This window comes from Haematobia irritans, chromosome 3 (assembly GCF_050003625.1).
Source record: "Haematobia irritans isolate KBUSLIRL chromosome 3, ASM5000362v1, whole genome shotgun sequence".
Taxonomy (NCBI): Eukaryota; Metazoa; Arthropoda; class Insecta; order Diptera; family Muscidae; genus Haematobia; species Haematobia irritans.
Genome location: NC_134399.1, coordinates 184,945,860 through 184,970,187, shown reverse-complemented (window position 1 = coordinate 184,970,187; position 24,328 = coordinate 184,945,860). Strand labels below are relative to the sequence as shown.

Here is a 24,328-nt window from a genome sequence, read left to right as displayed (position 1 = left end):
AATGTGTTTGGGGTATATGTTACAGAAGCAATTTTTTTGAGGGTGTATGGGCGCTATACCGAACCATGAACCGATACACACCATATTCTGTACATCTTTTTAAGGACATAAAATGTAGAGGTGCATTTGCAATTTCAGGCAAACCGGATAAAAATTGCGGTGTCTCAAAGTCCAAGAAGTCAAATCGGGCTATTGGCCTATATGGGCGCTATACCAAAACATGGACCGATAAACACCATATTCGATAGGCCTTTCTATAGTCATAAAATACCTCAATATTTGAAATTTCAACAAAATCGTAGAATAATACCGTTGTCTAGATGCTGATCCCAAATCGGCTGTAGCGAGTTTACCACAGACATATAGACAGACGGACATGGTTCTACGAGTATGGTCTTAGAATTGCTTCCTGATCAAGAATTTTTATAATTTATATAGTTTGAAATCGATATTACGATGTATTACATACGGAATGAGAAACTTTTTATACCCTCATCACCATTCTTTAGTGGTGAGTGTAAAAAATTTTTCACACAAAAATTTATGTAAATGTTTTAATTGGTTACACTTCGTGCAAGATACCTAAAAACAAGCAATCAAATTACATGGGCAAAAAATGTGCAAAAACAAAATCTAAACCAGCAATTTGTTTTGCAGTCGCAATCAAGACATGAGAACCATTGACTGAATGCAATGGTAAATATTTCTTTAGTGACTTTGCAACAGCTTGCGTGTCTACAATGTCGAGGGTTATTTGCTGCGGTCTACTATTACAAATATTAAGCATTTTCATATTTAAAACCAATTGCAATGGAAGCATTTGGCCTGTAACAACAACCATCAAGGAAGATCAGGGTCATGTTGCGCATTATCTTTCAGAGGCTTTAGTGAAAATAATCGAAGAATGCTTTTTGGGGAAATATGGACGAAGACATTTCAATTTTCATATGAAAACAAAAAATGCCAAGAATAGATATTTCTTTGAGGATGTTATAGATGAGACATGGCATTTGTTGGATAATCAATTTGGAATAATATTGGGAAGTGAAAATCCCATTCCCATAACAGATGATATACAGTATTGTATATTGCTAGTGGATTCGGTGGAATCATTGAGGTAAATTAGAGAGAATATCGAGAATTTCAGATCTAAAAAAATTCTTTACAGGCATCTCTATTACAATATTCTCAATTATCATCTCTATATTTCCGGTTCCTATTTTATTGTTTTGTATACTCTGCCATTGCCATCACGTTACTATGACCAATTGTATGAAGCCTCAGCGGTATCATTATCGGCTGGTATTACTCATGCCGATATTCTTATCTATGCTGGTAGCAATAGTATTTTACTATTCCATGATTTGCCTTATTCTTCATTTCATTGTCGGGCCAATGTTCCAGTGATTCATAATAGATTCAATAATGGCGTATGGTTACATACGAATTTCTATGTAACAAAGACAAAGAACTTGTATCGATGTCCTTTGGTTTGTGCCACTTGGCAGGATATGCCCTATTTTGAGGTGCAATCTGAATCGGAAGATGGACCTGTACAATATACTGGTATTGAAGGAAAATTACTTGAATATTTATCACTTCGCATGAATTTTACCATTTCAATTCGTTGGATGAATACTGAGGAAATCAATCGAACTACTTACGATGAAAATGGAGTATTGACTGAGGTTAGTTTCAACAATTTTGGAATAATTATTCGTTTATTACATTTTCCTATGATATTAATGAGTGAATGTGACAGCACAGTGAAAACTAGAGGTGTGCACGTGAGTAAAATTTTACTCATGCTCACGCACGCTCACGACAGAAAAATCTTACTCACGCACACTCATGCACGATATTGTTTGGTAGGTCTCACGCTCACGCACACACACACTGAAAAAACAGTGAACCCACCAGGAAAGATAACTTTCGATTAATTTTAGAAAATTTGGAACTTTTTTAGAAAATTTTAACTAAACGGTATTACAAGCGCTGGCATCACTCCGATATGGCAAAAATAAGTAAATATTTTTCGACAAATTCAAGAAAATTTATTAGACATAACTAAATTTTTTCAGTAGTTAAAGAAAATTTGGTAGTTTTAAGAGAAATCTTGGAGTTCAAAATTGCAAGAATGTCTTTAGTGACATACGAAGTTCATGATGGACACATTTTTGGTAAAATGTACAAATTTTAAGAAATAATGAACTATTTTGTAAGAAATACGAAATTAGGAAATCTTTATGCTTTATTTGTGTATAACTTTTTCCCGTTTTTTAGTTCATTTAATTAACATACGCAAAAAATTATTTGACTAAAATAAACTTTTTCCAAACATAATGATTCTATGAACTAATATAAAGTTAATATGGCTTTAGTGAAATAGAGAGTTCACTTTTTTTTGAGTGCACGAAAAGAAAACTTGTACTCACGCACGAAAATGTCGTGATTCACGAAAAATACTGTGACTCATAAAAAATATCGTGACTCACGTTAACATCCTAGGTGTTACTAAAATTGCAAGTGAATTTAACTTTTAAGCGTTTTATGTTGGAGACAACAACTAATTGACCGATTTCCTCTTTTTTAATAATGAACTCAATATTAGTGGCTCCTAATATTAGACATTTCTGCTCAGATTGTGACAAGACACCCATAAACATGTACCCCCCTTTATGTTCTCCAAAACTTATACCAATGATACCCAACAAATGCTTATGTTTACTAATTCAGTAGGGGTGGTTTAGGGTATGATATAGTCGGCCCATCCCGACTTTCTACTTTAATCACTTGTTTAATAATGGGCTCAATATTAGTGGCATACTAACCCCGTAGGTGCAATATCAACTACAGCAAGTGTTGCTAGAAGTACGGGAAATTCCCCATATGTAGTTTTTTTATAATATTTAGCGTCTTGTAGGGACGAAGGGCCACAATGAAGGGACATTTTCACTCAAAACAATTTGTAATAATTTTTACATTTTGGTGGCTCTAGAGGAGGAAATTAGAAGCCGGCAAGGCTTGATCTTTAACAATGTGTGGTAACAACATGTACCACTAGTGCAAAAAAAAAAAAAACAAACAAAATTTCAAGATTACCACAAATCTACCAAACAAATATTTCTATATATATATTTGTCAAAACTTTATTCCTGTAGGAAATTTTGTCAACATTTTTTTCTATAGAAAATTTTGTCAAAATTGTATTTCTATAGAAATTTTTTTCAAAATATTATTTCTATAAAAAATTTTCTCAAAATTTTATTTCTATGGAATTTTTTCTCATAGTTTTATTTATATAGAGTTTATTATCAAAATTTTATTTCTATAAAAAAATGTCTAAAAAAAAATTGTTTATTGGAAAAAATTTTATTTCTATAGAGATTTAACAAAAAAATTACTATTTTTGGTAGAATTCTACCAACTGTGGCAACAGTGGTGGTAATACAAATTTATTTTCTAGGTTATATACGTTGCATTTTCATGTTTTAAGATAATAAAGTACTTAGAACCATTTTTGTTTTGTAAAATTTGTTTAAATTTAACGAAATATATTGTAGGGAAATTTGATTGGGAAAGTAGGGAACTTTTTTTGTCCTTGTAGGGTAAACTGAAGATTTTCCCTGGCAACACTGACTATGAGCTATAGTCAGATTGAGACAAAGTACCCATAAACATGTACCCCTTAATTTTCTTAAATATTCAACTGCGGTTTATCTCCCACACCTATATCAATGTTACCCCACAAATGCTTATGATTACTAATTCAGTAAGGGTGGTTTAGGGTATGATATAGTCGGCCCCGCCTGACTTTCTACTTTACTTACTTGTTTTTTACTAACATTGTGTTTTATTGTGTGGGCGTTAGCCGATTTAAAGGGTTATACGGTCAAAATTTGGTCAAGGGAAAACGCGTATAAATCGGTGAAATCGTTTATTTAAAAAATCAAATTAAATTTCTTTTTCAAGTTCAATTAGTAAAGAGCGATACGGTCAAAATTTGGTCAATATAAACTTGACGTATTTCTTTCAATTTTGCATTTAAAAAACCTGAACACTCCTCATTTTGAAGGTGTGTGTGTGTAGAATGTTGCTCCTATTTTGATTTTGGAATTCACTCTTCAGTTGTCAAAATGCCGTCCAAGCAAGAAGAGCAGCGTATCAAAATTTTGCTCGCGCATCGCCAAAATCCGAGCTACTCGCACGTAGAGGTGGAAAAATTGCTAAAAGTTGCCAAATCAACCGTTACAAATGTAATTAAAGTGTTTGGGGAACGTTTGTCGACAGCTAGGAAGTCTGGATCGGGGGGAAATCGAAAGCGAAACCCTAACCTCTCTCTCCGAGATGCCGCAAATAAGCTGGGTGTATCGTCTACAACCGTGCATCGAGCCAAAAAACGAGCCGGACTATCGACTTACAAGAAGGTAGTGACTCCAAATCGCGATGATAAACAAAATACGACGGCCAAAGCGCGATCCCGGAGGCTGTACACGACGATGCTGACGAAGTTTGACTGCGTGGTAATGGACGACGAAACCTACATCAAAGCCGACTACAAGCAGCTTCCGGGACAGGAGCTTTATACGGCAAAAGGAAGGGGAAAGATAGCAGATATTTTCAAGCACATAAAACTGTCAAAGTTCGCAACGAAATATCTGGTTTGGCAAGCCATCTGTACCTGTGGCTTGAAAAGCAGCATTTTCATAGCTTCCGGGACTGTCATCCAAGAAATTTACGTGAAAGAGTGTTTGAATAAACGTCTGCTGCCTTTCCTGAAGAAACACGGTTGTTCCGTACTGTTTTGGCCGGATTTGGCATCTTGCCATTACGGTAAAAAGGCCATGGAGTGGTACGCCGCCAAAAACGTGCAGGTGGTTCCCAAGGACAAGAACCCTCCCAACACGCCAGAGCTCCGCCCAATTGAGAAATACTGGGCTATTGTCAAGCGGAACCTAAAGAAGACCAAAAAAACTGCTACGGACGAGCAGCAGTTCAAGGCAAACTGGCTTTCTGCGGCGAAGAAGGTGGACAAGGTGGCTGTACAAAATCTGATGGCAGGTGTCAAGCGTGAGGCCCGGCAATTCGGATTTGGAAAAGCGAAAGCCTAACTGAATATTTTTCCTGAATTTTATACTAATTGAACTTGAAAAAGAAATTTAATTTGATTTTTTAAATAAACGATTTCACCGATTTACACGCGTTTTCCCTTGACCAAATTTTGACCGTATCACCCTTTATAAAATTCAGAAAAAATATTCAGTTAGACTTTCGCTTTTCCAAATCCGAATTGCCGGGCCTCACGCTTGACACCTGCCATCAGATTTTGTACAGCCACCTTGTCCACCTTCTTCGCCGCAGAAAGCCAGTTTGCCTTGAACTGCTGCTCGTCCGTAGCAGTTTTTTTGGTCTTCTTAAGTTCCGCTTGACAATAGTCCAGTATTTCTTAATTGGGCGGAGCTCTGGCGTGTTGGGAGGGTTCTTGTCCTTGGGAACCACCTGCACGTTGTTGGCGGCGTACCACTCCATGGCCATTTTACCGTAATGGCAAGATGCCAAATCCGGCCAAAACAGTACGGAACAACCGTGTTTCTTCAGGAAAGGCAGCAGACGTTTATTCAAACACTCTTTCACGTAAATTTCTTGGTTGACAGTCCCGAAAGCTATGAAAATGCTGCTTTTCAAGCCACAGGTACAGATGGCTTGCCAAACCAGATATTTCTTTGCGAACTTTGACAGTTTTATGTGCTTGAAAATATCTGCTATCTTTCCCCTTCCTTTTGCCGTATAAAGCTCCTGTCCCGGAAGCTGCTTGTAGTCGGCTTTGACGTAGGTTTTGTCGTCCATTACCACGCAGTCAAACTTCATCAGCATCGTCGTGTACAGCCTCCGGGATCGCGCTTTGGCCGTCGTATTTTGTTTATCATCGCGATTTGGAGTCACTACCTTCTTGTAAGTCGATAGTCCGGCTCGTTTTTTGGCTCGATGCACGGTTGTAGGATACACCCAGCTTATTTGCGGCATCTCGGAGAGAGAGGTTAGGGTTTCGCTTGAAACTACCGGCAACTCTCTTTGTCGTCTAAGCTGCTTCCGGTTTTCGATTTCCCCCCGATCCAGACTTCCTGGCTGTCGACAAACGTTCCCCAAACACTTTAATTACATTTGTAACGGTTGATTTGTCAACTTTTAGCGATTTTGCCAGCTTTGCGTGCGAGTAGTTCGGAAAATTCTGATACGCTGCTCTTCTTGCTTGGACGGCATTTTGACAACTGAAGAGTGAATTCCAAAATCAAAATAGGAGCAACATTCTACACACACACCTTCAAAATGAGGGGTGTTCAGGTTTTTTAAATGCAAAATTGAAAGAAATACGTCAAGTTTATATTGACCAAATTTTGACCGTATCACCCTTTATAAATTTTCATGATTTTTTTCGATTACATAAGAAATTCCTCTCAAATACCTTGCCAACGGTATATTATGTTTGGACCATTGCTTAGTAAAAAGGACCAAAGATTTGCACTAAACCTCAAAAGATTTTGAATCCAGATAAAACAGATAAAAATTGTCTAGATGTTCAAAAAGTCAAATCGAGAGATCGATCGACATAGGGGATATACCGAAACCTGAACCGATATAGTTCAACTTCGAACTTGACTTGCCTACAGACAAGCACACATCGTGACAAATTTCAGCACGTTTGCGTAAAGGTTGAAGCGTTGTTACAGCAGACAGACAGATGGAATATACTATTATATCGTCTTAGAATTTGTCTTTCAATTGTCTTGACTCCGCCATCATTCCATGATGGTGGGTATATAAATTTTATAATTTAATAATATATATTTTTTGTGAAATCTTCTATTTTCAGCTCTTTGAAAACGGTGCTGATTTTGTTCTGGGAGCATTTCATTACAAACCACGATTATTAAGTGATTCTTATACACCATCACAACCATACTTTTTGAGTTCGTATTGTTTTGTAATCTCTGCCAGGAGCCAACCTTTTGGGGGATTTACCAAACTCCTTCTACCATTTTCTAAGGAGATTTGGATTATCCTTGCATTTCTCTTCATTTGTGGAAATTTAGTTATTTTCTCATTCAGTAAAATGGACGGAAAACTGAAACATATGTTGTTCGGAAGAAAGGAGCAAAAATATTGTTACAATATGATTGTTGTATGTTTGGGAGGACCTGTGCCACACGATCCTGGGGTTCCATTTTCACGATTTCTCTTGTTGATTTGGCTTTGGGCATCGTTCGTTCTGAGAACTGTCTACGAGGGTCTTATGTACGATTTCATAAGGACCGATCTGAAAAAAGTTCCTCCAAAAACTTTCCAGGAATTAGTGGAATTAAATTATTATTTTCTCATGACCGATAAGGTATACGAGAGAATACGGAATATATCGCAATTATCGCAGAGAGCTATAATACTCAACGATACCGAAATTAATAGTTTCGATATGCTACACCATCCCGAAAACTATGACCACAATAAACTAGCCTTGCTAACATTAACGGAATATTATGTTTATTTTCGGCAGATGGATTCGGGGGCCAAGGACTTGTATGTTTTACCGGAAATACTCTTCAATCAGCAACTCAGTATTTATATGATGAAAAATTCCCCATTTCTATATCGTTTTAATATGTACATAAAACATTTTGTCAACGAGGGTCTTATGCATCGTTGGTCACACCATATACTCCCCGATGGAGGTCATTATCTTACCGAAAGTGAAGGTCGACCAAAGGTCATTAGTTTAGACCAGTTATTGGGAGCTTTTAATTTACTAATAATTTGTCTATTTATTAGCTTTTGTGTTTTTATCATTGAAATTTCAATGTTTAAGTTGAAAGGGATAAAGAGGAGAATTTCTCGAAAGTGGTATAGGAGAAATATGTAGATGTTATGTGTAAAAAATAAAGACATTTAAAAATAAAATGGTATACTGATTGTGATGGAATTTTTATCCGAAGGTAAAGATAATGACATTAGCTCTCAAGTGTTGTATCGAATTAAGATAACCCGGATGTGCCACGTGTTTCGTGGAAATTGCAATTTCTGAACTGTTGTGGAGATTCATTTCTTTGATATATCTGAATATGTCAATATTGATTCCATTCGCTGACATTGAAAATTGAAGTTTACAGTTCCAACTACATTGCAGGGATCGAGTGCTATGAGCCAAATAAATTAAATTTTGATTCGTTGGCAACTTCATGTATACTTTTGCCTTCACCATTAAATTTGTTTTGAGGAAGAAACTGCTGGTTATATTTTGCTCAAATATGTCGAGCCAAGGATTATTAATCTTACTCAAAAAGAAAAAAAAATACAAGTAAGAAAAGTCTAAAGTCGGGCGGGGCCGACTATATTATACCCTGCACCACTTTGTAGATCTAAATGTTCGATACCATATCACATCCGTCAAATGTGTTGGGTGCTATATATAAAGGTTTGTCCCAAATACATACATTTAAATATCACTCGGTCTGGACAGAATTTGATAGACTTCTACAACATCTATAGACTCAAAATTTAAGTCGGCTAATGCACTAGGGTAGAACACAATGTTAGTAAAAAATATGGGAAACATTTAAATCTGAAGCAATTTTAAGGAAACTTCGCAAAAGTTTATTTATGATTTATCGCTCGATATATATGTATTAGAAGTTTAGGAAAATTAGAGTCATTTTTACAACTTTTCGACTAAGCAGTGGCGATTTTACAAGGAAAATGTTGGTATTTTGACCATTTTTGTCGAAATCAGAAAAACATATATATGGGAGCTATATCTAAATCTGAACCGATTTCAACCAAATTTGGTACACATAGCTACAATGGTAATTCTACTCCCTGTGCAAAATTTCAACTAAATCGGAGTTAAAAATTGGCCTCTGTGGTCATATGAGTCTAAATTGGGCGAAAGCTATATATGGGAGATATATCTAAATCTGAACCGATTTCAACCAAATTTGGCACGCATAGCTACAATGCTAATTCTACTCCGTGTGAAAAATTTCAACTAAATCGGAGCAAACAATTGGCCTCTGTGGCCATATGAGTGTAAATCGGGCGAATGATATATATGGGAGCTATATCTAAATCTGAACCGATTTCAATAAAATTCGGCACACTTGACTACACTACTAATTGTGCAAAATTTCAACCAAATTGGGGTAAAACTCTGGCTTCTGGGACCGTATTAGTCCATATCGGGAGAAAGATATATATGGGAGCTATATCTCAATCTCAACTGATTTCAATAAAATTTGGCACACTTGACTATTGTACTAATTGTTCTTCTTGTGCAAAATTTTAAGCAAATTAGGGTAAAACTCTGGCTTCTGGGGCCATATAAGTCCATATCGGGCGAAATATATATGGGAGGTATATCTAAATCTGAACCGATTTCTTCAAAAATCAATAGGGTTCTATTCTGAGCCAAAGCACATACTTGTGCCAAATTTGAAGTCGATTGGACTAAAACTGCTTTGATTACAAAAATGTGTTCACGGACAGACGGACATGGCTGTATCGACTCAGGAGCCTACCCTGAACATTTTTGCCAAAGACACCATGTGTCTCCTTCTGGGTGTTGCAAACATATGCACTAACTTACAATACCCTGTTCAACAAAAAACAAGTATATTCGGGCATAAGTTCGGCCTGGCCGAAGCTTATGTAGCCTCCACCATGGATTGCGTAGAAACTTCTTCTAAAGACTGTCATCCACAATCGAATTACTTGGGTTGCGGTAACGCTTGCCGATGGCAAGGTATCTTGAAACCTCATAACACCACCTTCTAAATTGTAAGTAAGTCCATACGTGGTATATATTAAACCAAAACATACCGATTAAATACGTACATAATTCAGTTTGACAAATTTTGACAAAATTACCTATAGAAATAAAGTTTTGACAAAATTTTCTATAGAAATACAGTTTTGACAAAATTTTCTATAGAAAGAAAATTTTAACAAAATTTTCTATAGAACCAAAAATTTTAACAAAATTTTCCATAAAAATAAAATTTTAACAAAATTTTCTATAAAAATAAAATGTTGACAACATTTTCTATAGAAATAAAATTTAGACAAAATTTTCTATAAAAATAAAATTTAGACAAAATTTTCTATAGAAATAAAGTTTTGACAAAATTTTCTATAGAAATAAAATTTTAACAAAATTTGCTATAGAAATAAAATTTTCTATACAAATAAAATGTTGACAAATTTTTTTTTATAAAAATTAAATTTTCACAAAATTTTCAATAGAAATAAAATTTTCACAAAATTTTCTATAGAAATAAAATTTTAACAAAATTTTCTATAGAAATAAAAATTTTAACAAAATTTTCTATAGAAATAAAATTTTAACAAAACTTGCTATAGAAATAAAATTTAAGAAAATTTTCTATACAAATAAAATGTTGACAAAATTTTTTTATAAAAATAAAATTTTCACAAAATTTTCTATAGAAATAAAATTTTCACAAAATTTTCTATAGAAATAAAGTTTTGACAAAATTTTCTATAGAAATAAAAATTTTAACAAAATTTTCCATTTTCCTCCAAGAGGCTCAGGAGGTCAAATCTGGAGAACGGTTTTTATGGGAGCTATATATAATTATGGACCGATATGGACCAATTCTGGCATGGTTGTTAGAGACCATATACTAAAACCATGTTCCAAATTTCAACCGGATCGGATGAAATTTGCTTCTTTTACAGGCTCCGCAAACTAAATCTGGGGATCGGTTTATATGGGGATCAAAGAGTTAATGTCCTTAAAATACGAACACGAATTTTGGTTATAATAGCATTTGTGAATTTCTCTTTTATAAACTTTTTTCCTTGTCCAAAAGCCGATAAAGTCGTTTTGTCCTTACAGTAAAGTGATTCAACTTAAAAATGGGTATCTTTACATGAAAGAAGGCTAGGATCAATTCTAAAAAATTCTTAAAATTAAAGAAAAAGTCTTTAAATTTGAGGAGTTTTTGTTTCTTGACCACAAACCAAAAAAGCATTCAAAAATAGAAGATGTTTTTCAACACTTTATTTTAAAAACGTATATATAGAATAATTTCTACTTGAAGTCGAGTCTGAATTTGGAAATTTAAATTATCGTTAGCGCGTTTTTAAAGCTTTTTGAGAGCTCATGAAGAAAAAGCTGAAAAAGCGAATAAATTCCAATTCGGAATCAATTCCAAAATCATTAGTGTACAAAATCTTTGGAACCGGACATGCTTTTTTTCAGTGTATGTAAGAAAAAATTGAGGTATTAGAGGGTTAATGGAATGGATTTACTTTTACGAAAATTGGACAACAATAGGTTTTTCCAATAAAAGATATTCAGTACAAACTTGCAAGATAGCAAGATTGTGTGATTGGGGATCGGCTATATATTACTATAAACCGATATGGACCAATTTTAGTATGGTTGTTAGCGGCCATATATTAACATCACGTTCCAAATTTGCACCGGATCGGATGAATTTTGCTCCTCCAAGAGGCTCCGGAGGTCAAATCTGGAGAACGGTTTATATGGGAGCTATATATAATTATGGACCGGTATGGACCAATTCTGGCATGGTTGTTAGAGACCATATACTAAAACCATGTTCCAAATTTCAACCGGATCGGATGAAATTTGCTTCTTTTACAGGCTCCGCAAACTAAATCTGGGGATCGGTTTATATGGGGGCTATATATAATTATGAACCAATGTAGACCAATTTTTGCTTGGTTGTTAGAGACCATATACCAACACCATGTGTCAAATTTCAGCAAGATCGGATGAAATGTGCTTCTCTTTGAGGCTACTCAAGCCAAATCTAGGGATCGGTTTATGTGGGGCCTATATATAATTATGGACCGATGTTGACCAATTTTTGCATGGTCATTAGAGACCATATACTTACACCATGTACCAAATTTCAGCCGGATCGGATGAAATTTGCTTCTCTTAGAGGCTCCGCAAGCCAAATCGGGGGATCGGTTTATATAGGGGCTATATATAATTATGGACCGATATGGACCAATTTTTGTATGGTTGTTAGAGACAGATGAAATTTGCTTCTCTTTGAGGCTCCGCAAACCAAATCTGGGGATCGGTTTCTATGGATCGGTTATATAATTATGGACCGAAGTGGACCAATTTTTGTATGGTTGTTAGAGACTATATACCAACTCTATGTACTAAATTTCAGCCGGATTGGATGAAATATGCTTCTCTTAGAGGATTCGCAGTCAAATTTGGGAGTCCGTTTATATGGGGGCTATACGTAAAAGTGGACCGGTATGGCCCATTTGCAATACCATCCGACCTACGTCAATAACAACTACTTGTGCCAAGTTTTAAGTCGATGGCTTGTTTCGTTCGGAAGTTAGCGTGATTTCAACAGATGGACGGACGGACATGCTTAGATCGACTCAGAATTTCACCACGACCCAAAATATATATACTTTATGGGGTCTTAGAGCAATATTTCGATGTGTTACAAACGGAATGACAAAGTTAATATACCCCCCATCCTATGGTGGAGGGTATAATAATTTTGTTCCGAAAAACACAGTCCATTTCTGTCTTTTCTGACTTTAAGTCTTTAATAAGACACATTTTGAAGTTTCATAGTAAAAATTTAATATAATTGTATGTAATGTCGAACATATTTTAAAAGAAAAACATTTTGGTGTTCGGTCGAAGTAGGAATTGAACCCACGATCCTTAGTATTCAAGGCGGCCATGCTAACCATTGCTCCACGGTGGCCAAGAAAATATATGCTTATTTTAAAGAAATTTTCTTTGTATCGGGCGCCGAAAACTATGCTTTATAAATATACCTGCTTGACTGTTGACGTTGCTTGTGCGTTGGTGATTTGATTTTGGATTTTTTGAAGTCTTTTAGGGGAAAAAAATGAATTTAGCTTCTAGCCTTTTTTCTGGCTTTTTCATGACCGTTTTAGCTATTTTTGTTTTTTTTTTATTTTCGACATGTTTCTATTGAGATATGGATAAAACGGCGTTTTCTATCTAAGCCTTGTTGCCAGAATAAGGTTTCCACATATTACAAAGCTCAATTGAAACATTACATTTAGAATATTAGCATTTGGCTCGTTTATCCTTTTTATGTTATTAAAATATTCTAAATTTATTATGATATTACTAAATTAAAATAAAATATTGTCGTGAGGTCAAAGAGTTCATGTCCTTAAAATACGAACACGAATTTTGGTTATAATAGCATTTGTGAATTTCTCTTTTATAAACTTTTTTCCTTGTCCAAAAGCCGATAAAGTCGTTTTGTCCTTGTAGTTAAGTGATTCAACTTAAAAATGGTTATCTTTACATGAAAGAAGGCTAGGGTCATTTCTAAAAAATTAAAATTAAAGAAAAAGTCTTTAGAAAAAACCTAAAGTCTTGAAAAACCTATAGAATAGGTTTTTCAAGACTTTATTTTAAAAACGTATATATAGAATAATTTTTACTTGAAGTCGAGTCTGAATTTGGAAATTTTTGTTAAATCATCGTTAGCGCGTTTTTAAAGCTCTTTGATAGCTCATGAAGAAAAAGCTGAAAAAACGAATAAATTCCAATTCGGAATCAATACCAAAATCATTAGTGTACAAAATCTTTGGAACCGGACATGCTTTTTTTTTCAGTGTATGTAAGAAAAAATTGGGGCATTAGAGGGTTAATGGAATGGATTTACTTTTACGAAAATTGGACAACAATAGGTATTTTTCCAATAAAAGTTATTCAGTATAAACTTGCAAGATAGTAAGAATTGGTTTTATTCTCTTGGGTAAAATTTGTAGAAGTGTACACGTTCACGAATTTATCATTAATTCAGCGGTTTTAAACCAATAAAAACGAAAGATATTTATATTTTCTAATTCTAGTGCAATTGGATTTGTTGATGATTAACCAGCTGATAATTGCAAGTTTTTACTGGGAAAAATGTTTTTACTGCGAAATGTAAACAAAGGCCTATCAATAAAACCAGTAAGGAAAGTCTAAAGTCGGGCGGGGCCGACTATATTATACCCTGCACCACTTTGTAGATCTAAATTTTCGATACCATATCACATCCGTCAAATGTGTTGGGTGCTATATATAAAGGTTTGTCCCAAATACATACATTTAAATATCACTCGATCAGGAAGAATTTGATAGACTTCTACAAAATCTATAGACTCAAAATTTAAGTCGGCTAATGCACTAGGGTGGAACACAATGTTAGTGAAAAAATATGGGAAACATTTAAATCTGAAGCATTTTAAGGAAACTTTGCAAAAGTTTATTTATGATTTATCGCTCGATATATATGTATTAGAAGTTTAGGAAAATTAGAGTCATTTTTACAACTTTGCGACTAAGCAGTGGCGATTTTACAAGGAAATTGTTGGTATTTTGACCATTTTTGTCGAAATCAGAAAAACATATATATGGGAGCTATATCTAAATCTGAACCGATTTCAACCAAATTTGGCACGCATAGCAATAATGCTAATTATACTCTCTGTGCACAATTTCAACTAAATCGGAGTTAAAAATTGGCCTCTGTGGTCATATGAGTGTAAATCGGGCGAAAGCTATATATGGGAGATATATCTAAATCTGAACCGATTTCAACCAAATTTGGCACGCATAGCTACAATGCTAATTCTACTCCCTGTGCAAAATTTCAACTAAATCGGAGCAAAAAATTGGCCTCTGTGGTCATATGAGTGTAAATCGGGCGAAAGCTATATATGGGAGATATATCCAAATCTGAACCGATTTCAACCAAATTTGGCACGCATAGCTACAATGCTAATTCTACTCCCTGTGCAAAATTTCAACTAAATCGGAGCAAAAAATTGGCCTCTGTGGTCATATGAGTGTAAATCGGGCGAAAGCTATATATGTGAGATATATCCAAATCTGAACCGATGTCAACCAAATTTGGCACGCATAGTTACAATGCTAATTCTACTCCCTGTGCAAAATTTCGACCAAATCGGAGTTAAAAATTGGCCTCTTTGGGCAAATGAGTGTAAATCGGGCGAAAGCTATATATGAGAGCTATATCTAAATCTGAACCGATTTGGCTTGTATTTTGCAAGTTTTTCGAGACCCATGAAATATTCGGATGTACGGAATTTGAGGAAGATCGGTTGATATACACGCCAATTATGACCAGATCGGCGAAAAATATATATGGCAGCTATATCTAAATCTGAACCGATTTTTTCCAAAATCAATAGGGATCGTCTTTGAGCCGAAACAGGACCCTATACCAAATTTTAGGACAATCGGACTAAAACTGCGAGCTGTACTTTGCACACAAAAATACATCAACAGACAGACAGACAGACAGACAGACGGACAGACAGACGGACAGACAGACGGACAGACAGACGGACAGACAGACGGACAGACAGACAGACGGACATCGCTAAATCGACTCAGAATTTAATTCTAAGCCGATCCGTATACTAAAAGGTTGGTCTATGATTACTCCTTCTTGGCGTTACATACAAATGCACAAACTTATTATACCCTGTACCACAGTAGTGGTGAAGGGTATAAATATGTGATAGTAATCAAAATGAATCGAGTACGCAAATAGAGCTAATAGGATTTAAATATTGTTATAGTTTCACAGAAGTAGAATTAAAAAAATGAATACAATTAAAATAATATGCATTTTAAGTGAAATAAAGGCTTTAAGTTTGCTAAATTTCAATCAAAAATGTAACTTTTGATACAAACAAATTTAGCTTTTTTTCTAGCTATTTTTTAGAAAGACTGTTATCCACAATGGAATTACTTGAGTAGTGGTATCTTAAAATTTCTTAACATCGTTTTCTAAATTGTGAGTTAGTCCATACGTGGTAGAGAGCCAGAATTGAAATATAGGGGTCGCTTATCAGGGGGCTATATACAATTATGAACTTGATATGGACCAATTTTTTGTGATTGGGGATCGATTTATCTGAGGGCTTTATATAACTATAGACCGATATGGACCTAGTTAGGCATGGTTGTTAACGGCCATATACTAGCACAATGTACCTCCAAGAGGTTCCAAATCTCGGAATTGGTTTATATGAGGGCTATATATGATTATGGACTGATATGGACCACTTTTGGCATGGCTGTTAAATATCATATACTACCACCACGTACTAGAGGTGTGCACGTGAGTAATATTTTGCTCACGCACACTCACGAGGGAGAAATCTTATTCACGCACACTCACACACGATATTTTTTGGTAGGACTCACGCTCACGAAAAGAAAATTTGTACTCACGCACACTCACGCACGAAAATCCTTTAAATGTCGTGACTCACGAAAAATATAATGACACACGAAAAATGACGTGACTCACGAAAAACCTCGTGACTCACGAATAATTTTATGAGTAATTTACCTATAGAACCTGATTGAAAACATGAGTATGTGTAAAATCGAGAGCGTTATAAAACTCTTTACACCTAGGTTGTCACTAAAATTATAAATGAATTCAGCTCGTAAGCATTTTATGTTCGTACGCGGAATTATTTTCGTGAGTGTGTTTTTCCGAAATTCGTTACTCACGCACACTCACGAAGATATTATTTTCGTGACTCACGCTCACGAACGACATTTGGATGGTTAATCACGCTCACGCTCACTCACGCCGTTGACGTCAGCGTGAATCACGACAATTTCGTGTCACTTGCACACCTATACCACGTACCAAATTTCAACCAGATCGGATGAATTTTGCTTCTCCAAAAGGCACCGGAGGTCAAATCTGGGGATCGGTTTATATGGGGCTATATATAATTATGGACTGATATGAACCAATTCCTGCATGGTTGTTGGATAACATATACTAACATCACATACCATATTTCAACCGAATCGGATGAATACTAACACCCTGTACCAAATTTCAGCCGGATCGGATGAAATTTGCTTCTCTTAGAGGCTCCGCAAGCCAAATCGGGGGATCGGTTTATATGGGGGCTATATATAATTATTGACCGATGTGGACCAATTTTTGCATAGTTGTTAGAGATCATATGCTGACACCATGTACCAAATTTCAGCTGGATCGGATGAAATTTGCTTCTCTTAGAGTCCCCGCAAGCCAAATTTGGGGGTCCGTTTATATGGGGGCCAGAGATGGTCTGTATCAAACTTTTTTAGGTTTGCGACTGTCGCAATGTTGTAAACGTCGTAAACGTCACATACGCGTCGTAAATGTAGAAAAAGTAACAAAAGTCGCAAACTGAAAATACTTTAGTCGCGTCAGCTAGGCGGCGAATTCGATGATATCCAAGACGATGGTATGTGCGAAGAAGTTTCAATTCTTAGGAATGTTCACAATTTTCGGTTTTAGTCTCCACATTTTCCCTATTGCCTTTTGCACGAGTACAGGGTAACCGTGGATTTTCTCGTCTTTTCTTGGCTTTAAGTTCAGTCTCCTGTCCAATATAACCCCAATGTATTTTGCACACTCACCAACGGGACTTTCGATACCACCTAAGAAAATAGGCTTGAACATGGGAAAACTTTCACAAATTTCTGCAGAAACTCACAGCGAATGCTGTCAAACTAAATTAAAAAATGTTCAGGATTTCTTCGATTCAAAATTTGGTTTTCTATAGTAGGTTTACGACTTTTGCGACATACGTATTATACCGTCGCAAATGTATGTCGCAAAAGTCACAGTTTGTGACAGGCCAACCCTGATGGGGGCTATACGTAAAAGTGTACCGATATGGCCCATTTGCAATACCATCCGACCTACATCAATAACTACTACTTGTGCCAAGTTTCAAGTCGATGGCTTGTTTCGTTCGGAAGTTAGCGTGATTTCAACAGACGGACGGACGGACGGACATGCTCAGATCGACTCAGAATTTCACAACGACCCAGAATATATATACTTTATGGGGTCTTAGAGCAATATTTCGATGTGTTACAAACGGAATGACAAAGTTAATATACCCCCTTCCTATGGTGGAGGGTGTAAAAACCTCGTGGAAATGGGAATTATTTGCAAAAAAAGCAAATTTTGTTTTGAGCTATACTTTTCTCCCCAACAAACTTCCTTACAGAGACAAGTAAATGGGGAAGTTTATCTAAAGCTTCGTTTGGGAGGAATGAATTATTTTGTCGCGTGTATTAAAACGATAAATTATTGTCATCATGTCACCTCTTGTATTATAAGTTTGTAAAAATATTCTAAAACAAACCTACACTGAAAAAAATATTGTCCTGAGGTCAAAGATTTCATGGCTTTAAAATACGAATACAAATTTTACTTAGCATAGAAGACGCATTACTCTAAAATAAAGCTATTTTCCTTGTCCAAAAGTCGATAAACTTTTCAATGAAGTCGTATTGTCCTTATAATTAAGTGATTTGTCTTAAAAATGGGTATCTTAACATGAAAGAAAAAATGTATAGGCTAAGGTCAAGTTGACTTTAATAATTCAGAAAAATTCTTTAAATTTAATGTAATTGTCTTTAAATTTGTTGTCTTTTTGCATCTTGGCTACAAAGCAAAAAATCGTTCAAATATAGGACATGTTTTTTAAAACTTTATTTTAAAGTAGTTTTTTACTTCAAACACAGCATAATTTCTACTGGAAGTCGAGTCCTAATTTGGAAAATAAAGTTGCCTTTAACTCGTTTTTAAAGGACTTTGATAGCATATGAAGAAAAAAATCTGAGAAAGCGAAAAATTAAAATTTGCTTCCTAGAAGCAAGTACACAAAACCTAAATTTAAAAGAAAATTGTGTCTTAAAAGTATCCTTACTTGTATTCTCCGCTTCTTTGGCTCGGAATCAATACCAAATTTTTTAAAGTAAAGACAAAATCTTTGGAACCGAGTATGCTTTTTTTTCAGTGTACACACTGAAAAGAAATATGATCACCTCCTAGAGCAAAATGTTACTTTGGATTGGGAGAAAACAAAATTTTTGCCCCAAAAATGTTGTGTTCTCGTCAAACATAAAATTGTTGTCGAAATCAGAACATAATGTCCGAGAAAATAATATTGTTGCGACAAACATGTTACATGATCACCATCCAAAAATAATATTTTGCTCTAGGAAAGGCTCTATTGATAGCCACTTGTGGTATTCCACTCATATATAAAACAATCAATAGAGTGGTGCTAAGTTTTCTTTATTAATAAATACGGTAGGGAGGTGGACCATCACCATCAAAATATCCAAAAGGTAGGTTACCAGAGTGACGCATAAAGATATTCAAAATCCAAATAATATATTTTAATCTCTACGTTCTCTTATAAAAATCTGAATTTTCTGGGACCTTCAAGTATAATTTTTAAAAATAGCACAACAATACTAATTTGCCCCTCATTGACTAGATATCAAAAAATTAAGCACTGAGTATTTTTCGTCGGATGTTCCTCAAATATTCCTTAAAAATATCCAGCAAGTCGGAGTAATTCAGTTACCGAAGTGTATTGCTTAGCATGTCTATCTTCCAAACAGAGAAGGAATAATATCACCTAAAACATGTTTCAAGAGCAAAATTTTATTTTTGGACGGGGAACATGTAACAGCCAGCAAAAAAAAAATTGGAAGTTGTTCCACAAACATTTCCTTTAAAGTGCATCCTGGAATCCTCCATCAATTTTTCCCACTTCCGATGCATTCCTTTTGGACAAGTATTATAAATTACGAAATTGGGCTATTTTAAGTGAAAATTTTAGTTTTGGACAATTAAAATCCACAAAAAATAGAAAATCAATAAAAAAAGTAAAAAAAAAATAAACTTCATTCCCGCTGGGATTTGAACCTGTGTCGTTTGACGTTTTCAGTTCCATGGAAGTTCTTTTAAGAAGGTTATGAACATAACGATAATTTTTAATTTTTTGTTGTTTTTTTAAGGCACATGTACAAAAATATATGCCGAAAATAACAAAATAAAAACAGTGTATAAAATTAAATTAAAAAAAAATAGTAACAGCGTTCTTTATTTTTTCATTCATAATAATAAACAACATCTCAGAAAGTAATTAGCATGTCATGCCGTGGTCTCATATTAGGTTCGTATCACAAACATTTGAATAGACGTTTTGATACATCGTGTTCTGTTATGGTGCCAACAGACCCAAGTTCAACCCCCGGTGGAAGCGAAGAAGTTTTTCAATTTGTAACAAGTAAATATATATGGCCGTAAGTTCGGCCAGGCCGAATCTTATGTACCATCCACCATGGATTGCGTATAAACTTCTACGAAAGACTGTCATCTACAATCGAATTACTTGGGTTGTGGTATCTTAAATCGTTTTCTAAATTGTGAGTTAGTCCATACGTGGTATATATTAGGCAAAAAAGGTATGTAGGTAAGTCTACAAATAATTACGAATCGATATGGACTTTTGCAAGGTACGTAGGGAGCCAGAATTGAAATATGGGAGTCGCTTATATGGGGGCTATATACAATTATGAACTTGATATGGACTAATTTTTGTGTGATTGGGGATCGATTTATCTGAGGGCTATATATAACTCTAGACCGATATGAACCTAGTTAGGCATGGTTGTTAACGGCCATATACCAGCAAAATGTACCAAATTTTAACTGACTCGGATGAAATTTGCTCCTCCAAGAGGCTCCAAAAACAAATCTCGGGATCGGTTTATATGGGGGCTATGTATGATTATGGACTGATATGGACCTCTTTTGGCATGGTTGTTAAATATCATATACTACCACCACGTACCAAATTTCAACCAGATCGGATGAATTTTGTTTCTCCAAAAGGCACCGGAGGTCAAATCTGGGGATCGGTTTATATGGAGGCTATATATAATTATGGACTGATATGAACCAATTCCTGCATGGTTGTTGGATACCATATACTAACACCACGTACCAAATTTCAACCGAATCGGATGAATTTTGCTCTTCCAAGGGGTTCCGGAGGTCAAATCTGGGGATCGGTTTATATGGGGGCTATATATAATTATGGACCGATTTCGACCAATTTTTGCATGGGTGTTGGAGGCTATATATTAACACCACGTATCAAATATGAACTGAATCAGATAAATTTTGGCCTTCCAAGAGGCTCCGGAGGTCAAATCTGGTGATCGGTTTATATGGGGGCTATATATAATTATGCACCGATGTGGACCAATTTTTGCATGGTCATTAGAGACCATATACTAACATCATGTACCAAATTTCAACCGGATCGGATGAAATTTTCTTCTCTTAGAGGCTCCGCAATCCAAATCGGGGGATCGGTTTATATGGGGGCTATATATAATTATTGACCGATGTGAACCAATTATTGCATAGTTGTTAGAGACCATATACTTACACCATGTACCAAATTTCAGCCGGATCGGATGAAATTTGCTTCTCTTAAAGCAATCGCAAGCCAAATTTGGGGAATCGGTTTATATGGGGGCTATATATAATTATGGACCGATGTGGACCAATTTTTGCATGGTTGTTGGAGGCCATATACTAACATTTGGGGAATCGGTTTATATGGGGGCTATATATAATTATGGACCGATGTGGACCAATTTTTGCATGGTTGTTAGAGGCCATATACTAACATTGTGTACCAAATTTCAGCCGAATTGGATGAAATTTGCTTCTCTAAGAGGGTCTGCAAGCCAAAGTGGACCGATATGGCCCATTTGCAATACCAACCGACCTACATCAATAACAACTACTTGTGCCAAGTTTCAAGTCGATAGCTTGTTTCGTTCGGAAGTTAGCGTGATTTCAACAGACGGACGGACGGACGGACATGCTCAGATCGACTCAGAATTTCACCACGACCCAGAATATATATACTTTATGGGGTCTTAGAGCAATATTTCGGAATGACAAAGTTAATATACCCCCATCCTATGGTGGAGGGTATAAAAATTAGATAATAAGAAAATAAAAGTGTAACAAAAAATATCGATAAAAATAAAAAGTGGAATTGGAGAAACAATTTTTATGTTTTAGTTTTTTTAAATTTCTTCATCCAAATGAATTTCCAAGGCACAATTTCTAAAGCAATGCAAGGGATCCAAAAAATTGAGTACTTTCGTCCTATGACCCATGTAAAATTCATTGGAGATGATACAAGTTTGAACTACTTCCGGATTACAAGTTGGGGATCCAAACTACTTTTCTGGAAACTCTTTTTTTTTTGGTGGGATGTTCTTTTGGCTGGGCCCCTTACCCGACCACACCGAAAGAATTCTCTTCGTAAATTTTACGAAGAATTCTTCATTAACTATTCTTCCTGAATTCTTCATTAAAATAACGAAATTTTCATTCATTTTCGTAAATTTTATGAAGAACATTTTACGAATATACGAAACTTCTACGAAACATTCTACATTAACTTTTCTTCGTAAAAAGTTCGTACTTTTAACGAAACTTTCTTCATATTTCATGAATTTTGTGAAGAAGTTTTTACGAATATTTTACGAAACATTCTGCGTTAAAATTTCTTCATAAAAAGTACGAAACATTTTCTTTGAAATAACGAAGAAGTTTCATTGAAGTTGTAAAATTTCCGTTCGCGGCATTAAATTGTCTTTTATAATGTGCTTGAGTGTATTCATTTATTCTATTTTTTATGCAAGTCTATGCTACTTCTCATTTGGGTGATAGCGCGCTATGAATAAAAGTGAAGCAATAAAACTAAAAATTATTCAAAACCTTAAGATGTAAAGTAGTGATGTCATTTTTCACACTTGCAACTACAACCAAATGCACTTTCGACCAGGGCTGTGGAGTCGGAGTCGGAGTCGGAGTCTTGGAGTCGGAGTCTGAAGATTTTGCTGGAGTCGGAGTCGGAGTCGGAGTCGTAAAAATTTTGCTCGACTCCGACTCCGGCTAAACCAAATTTTTTAAAACACTTCACATATTTGTAACTAAGCAAGTTTTTACGCAAATTAGTTTCCATTGCGTTATTCATTCGATCAATGTACAGCATGATTGTAAATGAAAATCAACTTCCAATTACGGCTATCTTTTTATGTTTCCTAGAATGTTTGACTAGCAGATGGGCTGGATCGATCCATTTTAATGCCCATATTAATTTATTTGCACCCAGAGAAAGAATATGATCACCTCAAACATGTTTTAAGAGCAAAATGTTATTTTTGGGTGGTGACCATGTAACATGGTTTTCGCAGCCATGTTATTTTCTCGGAAATCATGTATCTGATTCCGGCAAGCAGGTTATATTTGACGATAAAATAACATTTTAGTGACAAACATGTTACATGGTCACCATACAAAAATAACATTTTGCTCTTAAAACATGTTTGAGGTGATCATATTCCTTCTCTGCGTGTGAAATGTTTCGAACAATCGATATTATTTTTATTTTATTTTAAGGCAATATACATATGTGGAATATTGGCAGAAAATTTTTTCAAAGTTGTTTTTATAGAAAATTTTGTCAAAATGTTATTTCTATAAAAAGTTTTGTCAAAATGTTATTTCTATAGCAAATTTTGTCAAAATTTTAATTCTATAAAAATTTTATTCAAAATTTTATTACTATAGAAATATTTTTATACCCTGCTCCACACTGTGGAACAGGGTATTATAAGTTAGTGCATATGTTTGCAACACCCAGAGACATGGTGTCTTTGGCAAAAATGCTCAGGGTGGGCTCTTGAGTCGATATAGCGATGTCCGTCTGTCCGTCTGTCCGTGAACACATTTTTGTAATCAAAGTCTAGGTCGCAGTTTTAGTCCAATCGGCTTCAAATTTGGTACAAGTATGTGTTTTGGCTCAGAATAGATCCCTATTGATTTTGGAAGAAATCGGTTCAGATTTAGATATAGCTCCCATATATATATTTCGACCGATATGGACTTATATGGCCCCAGAAGCCAGAGTTTTACCCTTATTTCTTAAAATTTTGCACAAGAAGAACAATTAGTACTATAGTCAAGTGTGCCAAATTTTATTGAAATCGGTTCAGATTTAGATATAGCTCCCATATATATCTTTCGCCCGATATGGACTAATACGGTCACAGAAGCCAGAGTTTTACCCCACTTTGGTTGAAATTTTGCACAGGGAGTAGAATTAGCATTATAGCTATGCGTGCCAAATTTGGTTGAAATCGGTTCAGATTTAGATATTACTCCAATATATAGCTTTCGGCCGATTTACACTCATGTGACCACAGAGGCCAATTTTTAACTCCGACTTAGTTGAAATTTTGCACAGGGAGTAGAATTAGCATTGTAGCTATGCGTGCCAAAATTGGTTGACATCGGTTCAGATTTAGATATAGCTTCCATATATATGTTTT

General features: G+C 35.3%; 1 protein-coding gene across 1 annotated transcript; it reads left to right on the top strand.

The window, feature by feature from the left end:
* The first annotated feature begins 740 nt into the window (after positions 1-740).
* Ir7b (Ionotropic receptor 7b) lies at positions 741-7,912 on the top strand. The gene is made up of 3 exons (XM_075301945.1): positions 741-1,117; positions 1,169-1,787; positions 6,872-7,912. The coding sequence occupies exons 1-3, from the start codon at positions 741-743 to the stop codon at positions 7,910-7,912; spliced, it is 2,037 nt and encodes a 678-aa protein (XP_075158060.1).
* The last annotated feature ends 16,416 nt before the right edge of the window (positions 7,913-24,328 follow it).

Coding starts and splice junctions, on each gene's coding strand:
- Ir7b (XM_075301945.1), top strand. CDS start 741: ATGTCGAGGGTTATTTGCTGCGGTCTACTATTACAAATATTAAGCATT. Junction 1,118..1,168: donor GATTCGGTGGAATCATTGAG/GTAAATTAGAGA, acceptor AATTCTTTACAG/GCATCTCTATTACAATATTC. Junction 1,788..6,871: donor TGAAAACTAGAGGTGTGCAC/GTGAGTAAAATT, acceptor TTCTATTTTCAG/CTCTTTGAAAACGGTGCTGA.